This window comes from Erinaceus europaeus, chromosome 4 (assembly GCF_950295315.1).
Source record: "Erinaceus europaeus chromosome 4, mEriEur2.1, whole genome shotgun sequence".
NCBI classification, from domain to species: domain Eukaryota; kingdom Metazoa; phylum Chordata; class Mammalia; order Eulipotyphla; family Erinaceidae; genus Erinaceus; species Erinaceus europaeus.
Window position 1 is genome coordinate 82642882 of NC_080165.1, and position 20625 is coordinate 82663506.

At 40.3% G+C, this 20625-nt stretch overlaps 1 protein-coding gene across 1 annotated transcript in view; it reads left to right on the top strand.

Annotated features, from left to right (window-relative positions):
- LGSN (lengsin, lens protein with glutamine synthetase domain) overlaps nt 1–20625 on the top strand; it is an 81241-nt gene that overhangs the window by 22190 nt on the left and 38426 nt on the right. Inside the window, 2 exon segments of the mRNA XM_060190824.1 lie at nt 13006–13112; nt 15424–15553. Coding sequence (XP_060046807.1) covers nt 13006–13112; nt 15424–15553 — 237 coding nt within the window.

Sequence of the window (20625 nt, forward strand, 5' to 3'; positions counted from 1 at the left end):
ATAAATTTAAAATGTTGAAAAAAAAGAATTATAGGACCTATTGTGAGGAGAAGAAGTAAAACAAGCTAGGGTCCCACAACTAAGGGTATACAGGTAAGGAAGGGGGAATGTATCCATTGATATAAAGAGGTAGGATCATATCTCAAGTCTAAGGGAAGCAGTCAGTGGATGTGATGTCCAGGGGAACAGTCATTTGTCTTTGGGGGTAGTAAAGGATGTCCGTGGCATGGGTGATGTTATAAAGGGAAACATCTTTAAATTGTTGGCTGACAAAGGCAGGCCTAAGGTGGCAAGACAAGATACACCAGTGAAGTTTACAAGAATATGTGAATGCTGCTAATTCACATAGGTTGGATATGGAGGAACTTCTTACAGTTTAATACCTTACCATGTGAACAGATGATTCCTCATATGAAGGCTTGATAGCTGTAATCACTTACTTGTGAAAAACAATAAAACTTGTAACAAGTTAGAGGTTTACTATAATTGACTTTGGACTATAAGCAGACTCAGGTTACTTAGAGAGTTAATGCATGTCAGTAACAATGGTTTTAACATTTAGAGTACTTCTGAGCAGATGGGTCATACAAAAATTTTTGGTCACTCAGCACACTCACTCACAAAACACAACTGGCCATTCATAACATAAGACATTCAGGGAAGGGGTGGGAGAGAGGGCTCTGTGAGCCAACTTTTGTAGGTTCTGCCATGTCATATTATGGATCATGGGATGTATCCTGCATCTAGTCCTCTTGTGTTTCTTGTTCTTCAGGGATAACAGTGCCATCATGAGGGTATTGTCGGACATGGCGGGCAGGAACCCAGACAGGTTTAGAGTAATTATGAGGGAAAATACATTCAAAACCTCTTCCCATGGTCAATAGAGGGTCAGGCCCTTTCCAAATTTTATCAAGTGGGTCTTTCCATTTGACCTTAATAGATGGGAGAGTAGATGGTGTTTGCCAGTGAAGAATAATAGGAGGTAAGTCTGAGTTATTGTAAATATTAAAGAGATTTAATGTAGTTAAGGCTTTTGCTAGCTGGATATTGGGGGGATACATTCCTCCTTTGTCTTTATTCAGTTGAGCCTTAAGAGTTTGATGGGCCCTCTCAACAATGCCTTGTCCCTGTGGATTATAGGGAATGCCTGTGGTATGAGTAATGTTCCAGAGGGAACAAAAATCTTTAAATTGTTTGCTGGTAAATGCAGGTATATTGTCAGTTTTCATTTGAGGATGTAAGCCCATCACAGCAAAATAGGAGAGCATGTGGCTTATAAGCTTTTTAGAGCTTTCTCCTGTCTGAGCTGTTGCCCACATAAATTTAGAAAAGGTATCAATTGAGACAAACACATATTTTTGTTTGCCAAAGTTTGGTATGTGGGTGACATCAATTTGCCAAATAGCATTAGCTTTTAAGCCTTGGGGGTTAACCCCAAGAGTCTGAATAGCAGGTGTTTTTATGAGACTTGCACAGGAAGAGCATGTAGCTAGGATATGTTTTAATTGTGGTAAGGGAACATCAGGAAATCGAGCTCGAAGGCCTTTAAGATTAACATGGGTTAGAGAATGGAAATCAGCAGGATCAGAGACAGAGACTAGGAGAGCTCCTGTGGAGGCAAGGCGGTCAGCTGCAGCATTCCCTTTGGACAGGGAACCAGGAAGAGGGCTGTGGGAACGAAGGTGCTGAATATATAGTGGTTGGGTTCGAGAAGAGAGCATAGAGGCAATTTGAATCAAGAGAGGGGAAAGTGGGTTGTCATCAATTTTCACATAAGAACGAGCAAGACATGGAAGTAAGTTAACAGTATAGACACTGTCAGAAAAAAGGTTGAAGGATTCTGGTACAGCTTTTAATGCAAGGAAAACAGCATAAAGTTCTTTGTACTGAGGGGAATTCTCAGGAAGCTCAGTAAAGAGAGGTTTAGGAGATTGTTTGTCTGGGTAATATATAAGGGCAGCAGCTCCCTTTTTCCACCATCAGTGAAGACTGTAGGAGCAGAAGGAATGGGATCTCGAGAGAAAAGTTTAGGTGCTAGTAGAGGCAGAAGAGGTAAAGAAGCTATCAATTTATTGGAAGGAAAATGGTTATCTATTTGTCCTGGAAACCCCAGGAAGCTTATGGCAAAGCGGGAATGATGGCGTATAAGCCACTCTGTATCTGTGAGAGAAAAGGGCAGAATAATTAAATCCGGTTCTTTCCCTAAGACCTGCACAGACCTATTTCTCCCTTGGCGAACCATGAATGCTAATGCGTCTATCTCAGTGAGGAGTCTTGGAGTTCCTCCTACTGGCGTGTGAAGCCACTCAAGAACCCCATGGTCTTGCCACAATGCCCCTACTACTGTGGGGGTGGAGTTGAAGATTAGAAGGTTTACCGGAGAGGAGGGGTAGAATCGAACAAGGTGCATGTCCTGGAGGGCCTGGTTAACCCTTTCCAGTGCCAAGGAGGCCTCAGGAGTTAACTTACGTTTTGAGGAGTGCTGTTTGTTTCCTTTTAACAGGTCAAACAGTGGTTGGAGGCAGCTTGTAGGCAAATAGAGATACTTCCTAAGCCAATTTAAATTTCCTAGAAAACTTTGTAAAGAAGCAAGAGTAAGGTTAGAAGGAAAGGTGACATTAGGTTTTAAGGGACGAATTTGCATTGAAATCTCTGAACCTAAGAAAGATATTGGAGGAATTAGCTGTATCTTCTCAGGAGCTACATTAAGGCCGCTTTTCTTTAATGCAGGAATGAGAAAATCACGTAAGGCATAGAGATCTGTATCTGATTTTCCCCATATTAAAATACCATCTGTATAATGAAAAACATTAAGGCCCTTATGAATATATGGGACAAGGGCAGACTTAACAGCCTCCTGAAAAATAGTAGGACTATTGGCCATACCCTGGGGCAGCACCACCCATTCAAATCTGTCAGCAGGACTGGCGTTATTAATAGAAGGAACAGAGAAGGCAAAACGTTTACAATCCTGTGGATGCAAGGGAACAGAGAAAAAAACAGTCTTGTATATCAATAGCTATGACTGGAATTCCTGTGGGAATTGCAGAAGGAAGAGGCAAACCCCTTTGGGGGGAGCCCCAGACCTGCATGGTTTTATTTACTGCATGGAGATCTTGAAGGAGGCGCCATTTTCCTGAGCGCTTTTTAGTCACAAAGACAGGAGTATTCCATGGGCATCGAGAATGAAGAATGTGTCCCAAGGACAACTGCTCTCGGACAAGCTCTTTTAAAATTTTTGGTTTATCCCTAGGTAAAGGCCACTGTTCCACCCAGACAGGCTCATTAGAAAGCCAGCTTAAGCGGGGTGTTTGGCTACGAACAGTGGCATTTAGTATTGGGGGTGCTGAATAGACCTGGTATCGCGGGAATGAGTTTTATGCTCTGCAGAGGCATCTGTGGATATCCTAACATCAAGACATTCCAGAAGATCCCTGCCCAATAGGTTGGTGCTAATATTAGCTACCAAAGGGCGGAAGTGTCCAGTAGAACCGTCAGGGTCTTCCCACATGAGCGAGTCTCGTGTGCAAAATGATTGGGTCACCCCTCCTACTACATGTATACTGGGTCCAGGGATGAGTTCCCAATCTTGGGGAACCTCTTCTTGCCTTAAAATCGTCTTTGCTACCCCCGTGTCAATCAAAAATTTAAAAGGAATATTGCCAATCTTTACTGTCATAGAAGGGTTACCTTGTTCTAGAACAGGAGTGGTCGACAAAATCTCAGGCCCCAAATTTGTACCATTCAGGGGCGAACCATCTTTATGAAATTGGGACCAACAATCTCTCTTCCAATGAAACCCCTTACGACATCTTGGACAAACAGTACGTGGCCTCTGGCTCCCTGACTGAAAGCGGGGTTGCTCTGACTGGAGGCATGGTCGCTCTAACTGGAGGCGGGGTTTCCCTGACTGGAGGCGTGGTTGCAGCTTATCAGGACATTGGTTATGCCAATGTCCTTGGCGACCGCACTGAAAGCAGGCCCCATTGTGATTACGTGGGGTAACTGCATAAATCTGTCCCATAGCGGATGCCCCATAATTGCCTGATGTAAGTCCCTGTGTCACTAAAATCCAATTATCTGGGTGTAGGTGTTTAAGATTAAGGCATGCCTGATGGAATTGTGGTATCATGCCTTCCCAGACAATAGAGCGCAGGAGTAGTGTGCGGATGTCAGGATTATAAACCTTTCTCTCTAAGCTTGTCTTCACCCTTGAGATGAAGCTCGCTAATGATTCATCAGTGCCTTGGCGAATAGAGTTAATGGGAACTGACGAATCTACATTGGGTGGGGTAACCCTTTCCCATGCTTGTGTTGCACAGAAGCGCAAAATAACCGGTTGGAAACCTGGCTTCTGCCTGCTGAGCTCCAGATTCATAAGCTCCTTCTCCAAACATGGCATCAGAATCCCATTCTACCTGTTTGTTACTATTTTCCTGTGACTGTCTAGAGCACTCATCGCGGAAGTATGCCTTCCACTGTAGGTAGAGGGGGTCTGGGAGTGCAGCACGAGCCAGATCTTTCCAATCTTGGGGTGTGTTAAGATGGTGGTAAAAACTCCTTAAAACGGACTTGGTCCATGGAGCGTGCTTTCTGTCATCCCTGACTGCTTGTCTGAGTGTTTTGAGGTCTTAAGCGGAGGCTGCCACAGCTGAGGGTTTTGTTTAGAGGGGCCCACGTTTACCGGGAAGGTGTGGATTTGGTTCGATGACACTGGGGAGAGATCTACGGAAGTGGAAGGTGCCATGGAAACTGCTGTAGTGGCCGCAGGGGAAACTGAACACGTATCTATGGGGATGGAGCTCTTGGGGTGGACTGCAAATGGTTTAAGGTCCTTAAATGCTAAAAAAAATCCTTTAACTCTCGTATCTCAGCCACAAGGTCTCTTAATGATGATGTATCAGCAGGGGGTGGGGTCAGAGAAGCAGAAGCCTCAGGGGAAGCCAAAACCAGGGCGGTGGGAGGAGGGGCTAGAGAACTGGAAGCCTCAGGGGAAGCAGGGGGCGGGGCTAGAGAAGCAGAAGGAACTGAACACGGTCTGCCACAGAAGGGACCGAACACATGTCTGCAGAAGGAGCCAAACACATGTCTGTGGGGACAGCTGGGGGAGGGGTCAAAGGAGCGGCCGAACACATGTCTGTGGGGACAGCTGGGGCAGGGGTCAGAGGAGCGGCCGAACACGTGTCTTCAGGGGCAGTGGGGGGAGGGGTCATGGAAGTGGAAGCTGCCACAGGAGAAACCAAACACTTGTCTCTGGAGGCAGCGGTTTTGGGGCTGACTGCAGATTGCTTAGGGTGTTTAAGTCTTAGGCAAATATCCTTTAACTCCTGTATCTCAGCCTCAAGGTCACTTAACCTTTTGGCAGGAGGCCTTGTACATATCCTGAAAATAGTAAATATAGCCATGAGAACCCATGGTGTAGCAAAAATTAAAGCATCTCTGAGATCGAAAGCCTGTCCCAGGAGAGAAGGATAGAATGTCTGGGACACCTCCTCATAAAATGGAAAAAATCCCATGGTGGAGGGAAACGCAGGGCCACAGAGGCAGGCGGATGCCACTTACCTGTGTCTGGGTGGCTTTTCTGGACCTCAGGCTGGGCTTGAGTGCGGGACCCGTTGAGTGCCAGATGTTGTAGTGCGCGGGCCACAGAGAAGAGAGAGAGAGGGTCCGGAGTGAAGAGGAAACACAAATCTTTATTCGCGCTGGCACCTCAGAGTTGGGTGTTAGAGAAGCAGGTTGGGCCACGTGGAGGTAGAGAAAATGGCTGCCTCACGCAGTAACCTTTCCTGCATCTGAACACCAGAGTGGAGTGCCAGCAAGAGAGAGAGGTGCGGAAGAAGAAAGGCTTTTATAGGAGTAGCTTTCATGAGAATGGGAAGGGGGAGGAGTAACCATAGCACTCCAGATATCACAGGGATATAGACAATGTCCTGAGGGCACAACATGGCTGAACAGGCACTCTGAGAATGTCCCAACTCTCCCGGGAACTAGCAGTAGCCTGAGGGGACAACATGGCAGATGTGACTGCATTGGCACAATTTCCCAGCAGGGAATTAACTTATGTTTTGAGGAGGGCTGTTTGTTTCCTTTTAACAGGTCAAAGTTGGAGGCAGCTTGTAGGCAGATAGAGATACTGCCTAAGCCAATTTAAATTTCTTAGAAAATTTTGTAAAGAAGCAAGAGTAAGGTTAGAAGGAAAGGTGACATTAGGTTTTACGGGAAGAATTTGCATTAGAGAAATCTCTGAACCTAAGAAAGATATTGGAGGAATTAAGAGTGCTTTTCTTTAATGCAGGAATGAGAAAACCACATAAGGCATAGAGATCTGTATCTGATTTTCCCCATATTAAAATATCATCTGTATAATGAAAAACATTAAGGCCCTTATGAATATATGGGACAAGGGTAGATTAAACAGCCTCCGGACAAATAGTAGGACTATTGGCCATACCCTGGGACAGCACCCCCCATTCAAATCTATCATCAGGGCTGGCGTTATTAATAGAAGGAACAGAGAAGGCAGAATGTTTACAATCTTGTGGATGCAAGGGAATAGAGAAAAAACAATCTTGTATATCAATAGCTATGATTGGAATTCCCGTGGCAATTGCAGAACCAAGAGGCAAACCACTTTGGGGGGAGCCCCAGACCTGCATGGTTTTATTTACTACATGGAGATCTTGAAGGAGGCGCCATTTTCCTGAGTGCTTTTTAATCACAAAGACAGGAGTATTCCATGGGCATCGAGAATGAAGAATGTGTCCCAAGGATAACTGCTCTAGGACGAGCTCCTTTAAAATTTCTAATTTATCCCTAAGTAAAGGCCACTGTTCCACCCAGACAGGTTCATTAGAAAGCCAATCTAAGCGGGGAGTTTGCTTATGAACAGTGGCAGTTAGTATTAGTGGTGCTGATTAGATCTGGTCTCTCAGTAGCAGGTGTTATGCTCTGCAGAGGCATCTGTGGGTATCCTAACATCAAGACATTCCAGAAGATCCCTGCCCAGTAGGATGGTGCTAATATCAGCTACCAAAGGGCGGAAGTGTCCAGTAGAACCCTCCAGGTTTTCCCACATGAGTGAATCTCGTGTGCGAAATGATGTATACTCCATGTATACTGGGTCTGGGGAGGAGTTCCCAATTTTGGGGAACCTCTGCTTGCATTAAATTCGTCTTTTCTGCCCCCGTGTCAATAAAAAATTTAAAAGGAATATTGCCAATCATTACTGTCATAGTAGGGTGACCTCGTTCTAAAACAGGAGTGGTCCACAAAATCTCAGGCCCCGAATTTGTACCATTCAGGGGTGCACCATCTTTATGAAATTTGTACCAACAATCTCTCTTCCAATGAAACCCTCTATGACATCTGGGACAAATTGTCCATGGCTTCTGGCTCCCTGACTGAAGGCGGGGTTGTCCTGACTGAAGGCTGGGTTGTCCTGACTGAAGGCTGGGTTGCCCTGACTGGAGGTAGGGTTGCTCTAACTGGAGGCGGGGTTGCCCTGACTGTAGACGGGGTTGTTCTAAAGGGAGGCGTGGCTGCAGCTTATCTGGACATTGGTTACGCCAATGCCCTTGGCGACCGCACTGAAAGAAGGCCCCATTTTGATTACGTGGGGTAACTGCATAAACCTGTGTCGTAGCGGGTGCCCCATAATTGCCTGATGTAAGTTGTTGTGTTGCTAAAATCCAATTATCTTGGTGTAGGTGTTTAAGACTAAGGCATGCCTGGCGGAATTGTGGTATCATGTCATCCCAGACAATAGAACGCAGGAGTAGAGAGCAGACTTCAGGATTATAAATCTTTCTCTCTAAGGTTGCTCTCAGCCTTGAGATGAAGTTCGCTAATGATTCATCAGTGCCTTGGCGAAGAGAGTTAATGGGAACTGACGAGTCTACATTGGTTGGGGTTACCCTTTCCCATGCTTGTGTTGCACAGATGCGTACCTGTTCAAAATAACTGGTTGGAAACCTGGCTTCTGCCTGCTGAGTTCCAGATTCAAACACTCCTGCTCCAAACAAAGCATTCTAATCTGCTAATTCTAATAAAAATTCCATTCTATCTGTTTGTTACTATTTTCCTGTGATTGTCTAGAGCATTCATCACGGAAGCAACCGATGTTCTCACAGGAGTGAAGTGGTATCACATTGTTGTATTTATTTGCATTTCTCTGACAATCAAAGACTTGGAGCATTTTTTCATGTGTTTCTCTGCCTTTTGGATATCTTACGTGGGGAATATTCTGTCTATGTCCACTTACCATTTTTGGATGGGGTTATTGGTTGTCTTGTTGAGATTTGCAATTTCTTTATATATACTGGTTATTAGCCTCTTGTCTGATGTATGGCATGTAAAGATGTTCTCCCATTATGTGTGGGGTCTCTTGGTTTGGGTAGTAGTTTCTTTAGCTGTGCAGAAGCTTTTTAATTTTATATAGTCCCATAGCTATATGCTTGTCTTAGTCTTCTTTGTAATTGGATTTTTTTCACTGACGATGTCTTTAAAATTTATGTTGAAAAGAGTTCTCCCAATATTTCCCTCTAAGTATCTGATAGTTTGTGGTCTAGCATTCGAGTCCTTGATCCACTTGGAATTTCCTTTTGTATTTGGTGAAATACAATGGTTCAGTTTCATTCTTCTGCATGTTTCAACCCATTTTTTTCGACACCATTTGTTGAAGAGACTCTGCTTTCCCCATTTAATAGTCTGGGCACCTATGTCAAAGATTAGATGTCCATAGGTGTGGGGGCTTACTTCTGGGCTCTCAATTTTATTACAATGGTCAGTGTGTCTATTCATGTTCCAGTACCAAGCAGTTTTGATGACAATGGCTCTATAATACAATTTGAGATCTGGGAGTGTGATGCTTCCAGTTCTGTTCTTTTTTCTCAAGATTGTTTTGGCAATTCTAGGTCTTTTCTGGTTCCAGATAAACATTTGTAGCATTTTTTCTATTCTCCTAAAAAATGTGGTTGGGATCTTGATGAGGATAGCACTAAATTTGTAGATGGCTCTGGGTAGTATATTCGTTTTGATGATGTTAATTCTTTCAACCCATGAACATGGGATATCTTTCCAGTTCTTTGTGTCTTTTTTCCATTTCCTTGAGTAGTGACTAATAATTTTCAGTATACAATTCTTTCACTTCTTTGGTTAGGCTTATTCCTAGATACTTCATTGTTTTTGTTGCTATAGTAAAAGGAATTGATTTCTGGATTTCAACTTCTTCTAACAGTGTTTGCATAGAGGAATGCCACTGACTTTTGAATGTTAATTTTGTAGTCTGACACCTTACTGTAGTGCCTGATGATTTCTAGAAGCTTCTTGCTGGACTCCTTAGGTTTTTCTATGTATATTATCATGTCAACTGCAAATTGGGAGAGTTTGCCTCCTCTTCCAATCTGTATGCCTTTAATTCCTTGCACCTGCCTGATTGCTATGGCAAGAACTCCCAACACTATGTTGAATAGTAATGGTGATAGTGGGCAGCCCTGTCTAGTACCTGATCTGAGTGGAAATGCTTCCAGTTTTTCACCATTGAGTATGATGTTGGCTATAGGTTTGCTATAGTTAGACTCCACTATCTTCAGGAATTTTCCATCTATTCCCATTTTTTGTAGTGTTTTGATCATAAAAGGATGTTGTATTTTGTCAAAGGCTTTCTCTGCATCTATTTATATGACCATGTGTTTTTTGATCTTGCTTTTGTTGATGTGGTGAGTCACATTGATTGATTTATATATATTAAACCTTGTATGCCTGGGATAAACCCCACTTGGTCATGATGAACAATCTTTTTAATATACTGCTGTATCCAGTTAGCTGGAATTTTGTTCAATATTTTAGCATTTGTGTTCATCAGAAACATTGGTCTGTAATTTTCTTTTTTGTTTGTGTCCTGTCTGCTTTGATATCAAAGTGATGTTGGCTTCATATAAGTTGGAGGGGAGTTTTCCGGTGTCTTCAATCTTCTGGAAGACTTTTAAAAGTGAGGTATTAGTTCTTCTTTGAAGGGTTTGTAGAATTCATTTTAAAACCATCTGTCCAGGGACTTTTATTTTTGGGAAGGTTTTAGATAACTGTTTCAATTTTCATTAGCTATGATGGGCCTGTTCATGTTATCTACTTCTTCTTTACTTAGTTTTGGAAGTTGGTAGGTATCTAAGAAATCATGCATTTCTTATAGGTTCTATAGCTTGGTGGCATATAGTTGTTCATAGAAGCCTTGCATGATATGTTGAATTTCTGTGGTGTCTGTTGTGATATCTCCTGTTTCATTTATGATCCGATTTATTTAGGTCTTCTCCCTTTTCTGTTTTGTGGGTCTGGATAAATGTCAATTTTTTTCCACTCTTTTGAAGTACTAACATTTGCTTTCACTGATCTTTTGTATGGTTTTATTTTCAATGTTATTGATTTCTGCCTTAACTTTAGTGGTTTCTGTCCTTCTGGTTGCTTTAGGGTTCCTTTGTTGTTCTTCTTCTAGGTCTTTCAGATGTGCAATCAGGCTGTTTATTTGTGCTTTTTCTTGTATCCTAATGTGTGCTTGTATGGCTATGAACTTCCCTCTCAGTACTGCCTTAGATGTGTCCCAAATATTTTGATAGCTTATGTCTTCTTTTCCATTGAACTCTTGAAACATTTTGATTTATTCCTTTATTTCCTCTTAGACCCAGGAGTTGTTAAGGAGTGTATCATTGAGCTTCCACATTTTGGGACTATTACTAATCTTTTGTTGATTGTTAAGTGTTAAATTACACTGTAGTCTGAGAAGATGCTTGGGATGATTTCAATGCTCTTGAATTTGCTGATGCTGTTTTTGTGGCCTAACATATGGTCTATGCTTGAGAATGACCCATGTGGACTTGAGTAAAATGTATATTCCAGTTTCTTGGCATGAATGACTCTGAAAATGTCCAATAGTTCTAGTTTATCTTTCTCTTCATTTATCTCCCTTATGTCTTTATTGATTTTTCTGCCTGGATGATCTGTCCAGTTGAGAGAATGGGGTGTTGAAGCCCCCTACTATGACTGTGTTGCTGTTAATATACTGCTGTAGCTTTTTCAGTAGATATTTGATTTATTTAGATGGCTTCTCATTGGGTACAGAGATGCTAATTATTGTTAAGTCCTCTTGATTGACTGATCCTCTGGGCATTAAGTAGTGTCCATCCCTATCTTTTTTAATGTTTTCTATTTTAAAGTCTATCATATCAGATATGAGAATAGCTGTTCCTGACCTTTTCTTGTGGGCCATTGGCTTGTCTATCCTTCCACTTTAAGTCTGTGTTTGTCTTGTTGAGTTAGATGGGTTTCCTGTAGACAGCATATTGTTGGGTTGTATTTTCTGATCCATCTTCCTACTCTGTGCCTTTTAATAGGTGAATTCAGGCCATTGACATTTATTGATATCAAAGGATGAAGATATTTTAATGCCATTCTTGTAGAATTTTACAGTGTTCTGATATATGGCCTGTTTATGGTGCTCTGACTGTTTATAGGAGACCTTTCAGAATTTCTTTCAGGACAGGATTGGTGATAGCTGATTCCTTCAACTATTGCTTGTCTGAGAAGGTTTTTATGCCTCCATCTAGTCTGAATGACAGTCTAGCAGAATATATTATTCTTGGCTGAAAGCCTTTCTCATTGAGCACTTGATAGATATCTTGCCATTCTCTTCTGACCTGTAGTGTTTGTGTGGAGAATTCTGCTGCTAATCTTATTGGTTTTCCTCTGTAGGTGACTCTTTGTTTTTCTCTTGCAGCTTTCAGGATCCTTTCTTTATCCTGATTCCTTTCCATTCTAAATATGATGTGTCTTATTGTCTTTAAGTCTGGGTTAATTCTATTTGGGACCCTCTGGGATTTTTGAACCTTTATGTCTTTGATGTTGTCTAGACTAGAGAAGTTTTCATATATTATGGCTTGAAGAATGATTTCTTCCTCTCCCTCTCTTTCTCCCTCTGGTAAGCCAATAATGTGTTTATTGTTTCTTTTGAAGTCATCCCATAGGACTCTGTTGTTGTTTTAAGTACCTCTTAATCTCTTTTTGAGACCTCCTACTTCTTTTTTAGTTGTCTCTAATTCATCTTTGATCCTGCTAATTATGTCTTAAGCCTCACTGATTCTATTCTCTCTCCCCTCTACTGTTTGCTGGAGTTCATCTATTTTGTTGCCCTGTTCTGATACTGTTTTATCTTGTTCAACTAGTTGCATTCTTAGCTCAGCGACTTCAGGTTTCAGCTCTCTAATTACCTTGAGTTAATTAGTGTTTCCTTCCACAGATTCATTTGTTATTCCTGTATTTCTGATTACAATTATTCAAACTCTTTAATCACTCCTGTGATTATTTCCTTAGCTAGTGTTTGGATGTTGACCTCGTTATTTTGTGCTTCAGCCTTTGGGGGGCTTTTAGCTGGAATCTTGTCCTGGTTCATTTCCCCAATATTTATTCTTGTTGGTTTAACCATTTTATATAGTATGGTAACTTACAAGGAATTGATGTACTTTGCATTTGAATGACCTCAAAATATTTTCAATTCCACTTACTTGTCCTGAGGTGGAAAAGAGAATGTCAAGATAAATAATGAGTTAACTAACCAAATTATAGGAAGGAGAGAAGCCCCAGATAATAGGAGGTCTTGGTAATGGTCCCTATCCAGTGGTGTATCTTATGCTGACACTTCTAAGTCCTGAAGCTAAACTTTCCCACACATAGCTATGCAGGGATAAATAACATAACCATAACAGTAATTAATGCAACCCGACCCTGAGCAATGAGTACAAGTCCCACCCACTTAACATTGCAGCCTCTGTTTCTGTAATGATGTTCTCTACTCTCAGCCTGAATCCCCCCCCCCCATATAAGCTTGTACCATCCCTTTATTCAGGGAATGGAATTATTTAAGAGCACAAGCTCTTTCTGTGGCCCATTAAAGTTAATAAAGTTCCTCCTTGTTGACTCCATTGGCTATCTCTTATTCTTAAACTTGCAACATTTCTGGAGGCTCCAGTGAGATTAGACTAGAAGCCCACCTTGGGCTGCCCTGTGTACCCTCAGGACTGGATACTCAAGGCCTGCTGCTGGTGATGGAGAAGGGTACACTCCTGCTGGTATTCCAGGATTTCCCTTGTAAGAGCATACTGTGAGACTCCAGTCCCTGATGGCTGCAGAGGAAAGGGAGTCAAGGAAGGATGAACTTTGGAGCAGATGTCTCAAGTTAAAGACCTAAGCTGTTTGGGCTTGATCAATCAAAAGACTGACATTAGCTGGTTCCAGAAGCACTGAGTCTTCCATCTCTGATAGGACTGATAGTATCTGGTCCTAGAGAAGCCTGTCTGTTTGGGACTGATTCGGTTAGATGACTGGTGGTATCAGGTCCTCCGGTTAGATAGGAATTTAAATTAGGAATGTTTTAACCTCTTATGTGACTGTAGAGTTTGTGAAGTGAGAGTGTGTATGGTCCTCTGGTCTCCAGACTACAGGGCCTGAGTGGGCTCTAACTTGTATTTCAGTGGGCAGTCCTTTCAGCTAAACAGGGCACTGACCTGTTTGGCTGGCCAAAGACCCTGCTCAGTCAGCACTGACTCTAAACCCCAAGTTGAGGTCTTTTTCTTCTCCCTTTGCCATGCCTGACATCCCCACTCCTGAAGAAGATGGTGGCACCTGCAGTTCAAGAGGATCCATCCCTTCATTCTTGTTCACAACCCTAATGATGCCCTTCTCTGCACCAGGGACCCACTAGTAGAATGTGAATGTTGTCTTTGGTTTAGAAGTCTGAGTAAGATTAAATTCATCTAAGTAAATTGAAGGGAAGTAACCCATATAACAATAACACAAAGAAAACATTGAGTAGTTTATCTTAGGGCATCATTAAGGCACAGTGCTTTAGGTAGTACTTTAATTTTCAGAAATTTGAATTGTAATAAGATTTATGTGCTATTTCAATTTCATTTACAAATTTATACGTGTAGATAATATTTTTAAAGTTGATGGTTTAAACAGCTTTTATTTTTTTCTTTTAATTTAAAGACAAATGCATCACTATTAGAATCCTCTCAGAAGTGTATCTGGAAATTTTATATAGATATTGAATAAAATCATAAATAACCATGTGGAAATTGTAATACTAGATCTTATCTATATATAAGAACATCTGGAGTGAATGAGATCTCAACTTTTTGATAAGTAAAAATCACACAACATATTTTAGTCTTATGAACTATATCTATGCTAATATAATAATAGTAACAATAAAGTATCATAACTATCTGTAAAAAACAAAAAGTGAATTCATTTTATTCCCTCCTCTTCAACATTCTGAAGGTGAAATGTTTTATTGACAAATGAGCATAGCTGGGAGTCAGGCGGTAGCACAGTGGATTGAGTGCAGGTGGCACAAAGCTCAAGGATTGGTGTAAGTATCATAAATTTATATAACATGCCTCTGGATATGGAGACTCTCAGACATAAAAAGAAATCTAAAAAATAGTTTAGTATTTAGTTTTCTCCCCTGACCTACTATTATTTTCTTCTTTCCTCAAGCCACAGATAAAGTTAACAAATTAAGAAAAAATCAGTGTAAGTTTATCTTTTGTAAATGTCTTTATTTATATATAATTTTTATGGTCACCAGAGCTTCACCATTCTTGTGCAGCTTTTTCAGATAGACAGAGTGAGAAAGTGACAATGCCAGAAGAAAAGGGGAAAGAGTTACAGCACTGAAACTTCCACTAGTGCTGTGAGTACTGGGCTCAAATCTAGCTGACCTTCATGGTAGCAAAGAAGATAATTTTTGTTCATTCAGAAAATCTTTATCCTAGGTTTTCTTATACAGTGGTCTAAGACATTTGTTTTACACATACAAAACACAGTCACAAAATAGAATTTTACAAATGCAGCTGATATTTTGAAGTAAAATAAACATGGTTACAATGAAAATAAGGGTATGGAAAATGAAAAGAAAGTATAATTCTTCAGATACTGTAACTCTGGTCAAAAACAATAAAGATCCTAGGAATGACAGAAATTATATATACACACATATATGTCTATGTATATATGTATATATGTGTGTGTGTAATTAGAAATGGGTTTGGATAAGTTATTGAGATATAAATAATATAAAATAAATATCCTCTGATGGAAAATTCATAAATATCCACTGTTGTACAAGGTTTTAATTTAAATAATGAGATTTTCTTTACTCATGAAAGATTTAGAAAATTCAGCCTATTAACAGAGTGTTAGCTTTCTTAATTTTGAATTATTCAAGTGGATTTAAAAGTGACAGTTTTTTCCTCATTATAATTGTCTCCAACACTCATTTTAAAATTTAGCTTTTTGACATTATACAACTTTGATATCCAAACTTAGTTTTAAGCATCATTTGTCATTTGGCTTTTTGCTTATTGATTATTACAGAACCCCAAAGATAAATGTAATGAAACTGAAACCAGAAGTATCAGTAAATTAAGAAGGAAGAGGAGGAAAGCCAGAAAACGAGATATTGTATCAACTGTAATAGGAGAAATGGAGATATTCAATTCAAAAGGTATCATAGCTAACTCTCTTCCTAGAAACTACATGATCAAATGACAATTTGTACTTTAATTTCTTTTTCTCCCTTCTATTCTCTTATCTTTCCTTCTTACCCCTCCTTCATTCCTTTTCCCTTTCTCCTTTTTTTATTGAAAAAAATTTAAATGAAAGAGATACAGAGAGAACTACCAGAGCACTGCTTAACTCTTGTGGTGATGTAGGTGGGGATTGAGACTGGGGCCTTCTAAGTGAGAACCAATTTAGCAAAGAAAAAAGTAAAACTCCTATACAGACAAAATAAATAGTGGAAAATATATAAAAATAACCTATTAAAATATTCAGAATTAAAGAGTAGATAGGTATAAGATCATGGTAACTGAAAACAGAAAAGGACACAGCAGAAGACATATGAATTGGGAAAGAAATGCATTTTCTACTCTGAGAATGATTTTAAGAATTATAACTGGAAGATGGCGGACTGAGAAGTCGCTGACAGCGAGCGCTCTGACTGCATTGTCGGCAACGGTAGGATTTTCTGCCTTTAGCAGGCCAATTAATAAGGGGTGACACCAAAAAGTGAATACAATTTAATTTGGGTTAAGAATTAGAGTAAAGGTGACACGGACTAGTGGGGCTCCAGAATTCCCAGGGCGCCGGGCAAGGCGAGTGCACCGGGCATTGTCCTCCGCCTGCCCAGGAAGGCGGCTCCTCCGCTGGTTGCAGAGCGCGGTGGGCAGAGGACCCGGAGAGAGCACTTTAGCTCGGGGGCTTTCTCTTGGGAGTCTGCAGGGTCCACCGCGACCCTGAGAGCAGATCCAAAGACTTCTTGAGTATAGCTCTCATTGGATCAAAGGATTTGGAGCTAGTTTTCATTTTTGAGAAATCCTTTAAAAAAGTCTGGAGGGGGGGTTTTCCCGGAAGATGGCGGACTGAGAAGTGGCTAGCCTTTGAGCTCCGGACACATCTCGTGTAAACAATAGGAGTTTCTGCCTTTAGCAGGCCAGCCAATAAGGGGCCATAGCAGTGACATCAAGGAGGTGGCTATAACTTAATTTGGGTTAAGAATTAGAATAGGGGAAAAAAATTCTTTTTTCTTCCTTTTAATTTTCAAGCATACATCCTTCCCGCCCCCCCCCCCCCCCATAAGCAGTGCCTGGGACCAGCTACTAGCAGGATACCCCATACCACCAAACAGGTTTTTTTTTTTTTTTTTTAAACTCACTGATACACATTTGGGAAGTTCCTCGCACTGCTCTTTAATTACAACCCTTCTTCTTATCTTCTCCCTTTTCTCTCTCTTATCTCTCTCTATCTCTTTTTTTATTTTTATTTTATTTTATTTTATTTTTTTTAATCCTGTCATACACTTCTTTCTTCTTTGCCTTTTGGAATTTGCGAATTACTTTGGGGAAGAAATCTGACCCAGAGTGGACTCTCTATGTGTGTATCTCTGCTCTAGTTCCCTTTACACTCTTGTTACCCCTAGAATATACACTGGATAGTAGATTTGCATAACTGTCTATTCTTGCTATCCTCTCTTTCTTTTCTCTTTCTTCACTGGGATTTGGTTACTATTTTTTCACAGACTGGAGAAATTGTTTGGCTAACTGGTAATGATTAAACTCCTTCAATACTTACTTCAGTTGCTACTGTAATTCCGGAGGTTGGTGAGTGCAATTGTCATAAAGGTATTTAGTACAGTGTTACTTGTGCTCAAAACACAACAACTGAGGAACAACAGAGCATTAAAAAAAAAGAGAGAGAAACACATAAAAAAATAGGTAGATGAAAAACAAATAAAACTGCTACCCCAATGAATGAAGACAAGAGCCCAGAAGAAACCACAAATCAGTCAGAAGTAACCATAGATAAGAAAAGTATGCAAGCAATAATAAACTTATTAATCACAGAAATGAAAACAACATTGGAGGAAAGGAATGGCAGTATTAGGGAAACAACAGTTGAGACCCCCAAGGAAAATACTGATTATCTTGAGACAATTAGAGAACTGAAAGCTGAAATAGCTGTAATGAAGAAAGAAGCTGAGGCAAGGGAAAGCAGACTAACAGAAGCAGAAAACAGAATTAGTCAGACAGAGGATGAGTTAGAGAAAACTAAGAAAGAGGTGAAAGAGCTTAAAAAGAGATTGAGAGACACTGAAAACAACAACAGAGACATATGGGATGATCTCAAAAGAAGTAACATTCGTATAATTGGCCTGCCAGAGGAAGAAAGAGAGGAAGGGGAAGCAAACATTCTAGAGGAAATAATACAAGAAAATTTCCCAGACCTGAATAACAGAAAGGATATCAAGGTGCAAGAGGCCCAGAGAGTACCAAACAGAATCAACCCAGACCTGAAAACACCAAGACACATCATAGTCACAATGAGAAGAAGTAAGGATAAAGAAAGGATCCTAAAGGCTGCAAGAGAGAAACAAAAAGTCACATACAGGGGAAAACCCATAAGACTTTCTGCAGATTTCTCAACTCAAACTCTAAAAGCCAGAAGGGAGTGGCAAGATATCTATCGAGCCCTGAATGAAAAAGGGTTTCAACCAAGGATAATATATCCTGCTAGACTTTCATTCAAGCTAGATGGAGGGATCAAAACCTTCTTAGACAAACAACAGTTAAAGGAGGCAACTATCACCAAGCTGGCCCTGAAAGAGGTACTAAAAGACCTCTTATAAACAAGAACATCACTATAATACTTGTAATATATCAGAGTAAACAAATCGTTTTTTAGAACAATGGCACTACAATACATTAAATCCATAATATCAATAAATGTCAATGGCTTAAACTCACCCATCAAAAGGCACAGGGTGGGGGGATGGATCAGAAAACATAACCCAACCATATGCTGCTTGCAAGAATCCCATCTGTCACAACAAGATAAACACAGACTTAAAGTGAAAGGATGGAAAACTATCATACAGGCTAACGGTCCACAAAAAAGGGCAGGAACAGCCATTCTCATCTCAGACACGATAGATTTTAAATTAAATAAAGTAATAAAAGATAGGCAAGGACATTACATAATGATTAGAGGATCAATCAGCCAAGAAGACTTAACAATTATTAACATGTATGCACCCAACGAGGGACCATCTAAATACATTAAACACCTACTGAAAGAATTTCAAAAATACATCAATAGTAATACAATAATAGTGGGAGACTTCAATACCCCACTCTCAGACTTAGACAGATCAACAAAGCAGAGAACCAATAAAGATACAAGAGAATTGAATGAAGAGATTGACAGACTAGACCTCTTGGACATTTTCAGACTCCACCCCAAAAAACTGGAATACACCTTCTTTTCAAATACACACAACACATACTCAAGGATAGACCACATGTTAGGCCACAAAGACAGCATCAATAAATTCAAGAGCATTGAAATCATCCCAAGTATCTTCTCAGACCACAGTGGAGTAAAACTAACTTTTAACAACAAACGGAAAATTATTAAAAGACATAGAATTTGGAAACTAAACAACATGCTCCTTAAGAACCACTGGGTCAGAGACTCACTCAAACAGGAAATTAAAATGTTCCTGGAAACTAATGAAAATGAAGACACAACCTATCAAAATATTTGGGACACAGCTAAAGCAGTACTGAGAGGGAAACTTATAGCCATACAATCACATATTAAACACCAAGAAGAAGCCCAAATGAACGACCTTACTACACACCTCAAGGACTTAGAGGAAGAGGAACAAAGGAACCCTAAAGCAACCAGAAGGACAGAAATCACTAAAGTTAGAGCAGAAATAAACAACATCGAAAATAAAAGAACCATACAAAAGATCAATGAAGCCAAATGTTGGTTCTTTGAAAGATTAAACAAAATTGACAAACCCCTAGCCAGACTCACCAAACAAAAAAGAGAGAAGACTCAAATTAATAGAATTCTAAACGATGCAGGAGATATCACAACTGACACCACAGAAATCCAGAGAATTCTGCGAAACTTCTATAAAGAACTATATGCCACCAAGCTTGAGAATCTGGAAGAAATGGAACAATTCCTAGAAACCTATGCACTTCCAAAACTGAACCAAGACGAACTAGAAAATCTAAATGCACCAATCACAGACAAAGAAATTGAAACCGTTATTAAGAATCTCCCCAACAACAAAAGTCCTGGACCAGATGGCTTCACAAATGAATTCTACAAAACTTTCAGGAAACAGTTAATACCCATACTTCTTAAGCTATTCCATAAGATTGAAGAAACAGGAATACTCCCTTCCACCTTTTATGAAGCCAACATCACCCTGATACCAAAAGCTGATAGGGACACAACAAAAAAGGAAAACTACAGACCAATATCTCTGATGAACATAGATGCCAAAATATTAAACAAGATCTTGGCCAACCGGATACAGCAACACATCAAAAAGATTGTTCATCATGACCAAGTGGGATTCATCCCAGGAACGCAAGGCTGGTTCAACATCCGTAAATCAATCAATGTCATTCATCACATCAATAAAAGCAAAGCCAAAAACCACATGATTATCTCAATAGATGCAGAGAAAGCCTTTGACAAAATCCAACACCCATTCATGCTCAAAACTCTACAGAAAATGGGAATAGATGGGAAATTCCTCAAGATAGTGGAGTCTATATATAGCAAACCTACAGCCAACATCATACTCAATGGAGAGAAGCTGAAAGCACTCCCCCTCAGATCGGGGACTAGACAGGGCTGTCCACTGTCACCGTTACTCTTCAACATAGTATTGGAAGTTCTTGCCATAGCAATCAGGCAAGAGAAAGAAATCAAAGGGATACAGATTGGAAGGGAAGAAGTCAAGCTCTCACTATTTGCAGATGATATGATAGTATACATAGAAAGACCTAAATAATCCAGTAGAAAATTACTGGGAGTTGTTAGGCAATATAGCAAGGTATCAGGCTACAAAATCAATGTACAAAAATCAGTGGCATTTCTTTATGCAAACACTAAATCTGAAGAAGAAGACATCCAGAAATCACTCCCATTTACTGTTACAGCAAAATCAATCAAATACCTAGGAATAAACCTGACCAAAGAAGTGAAAGACTT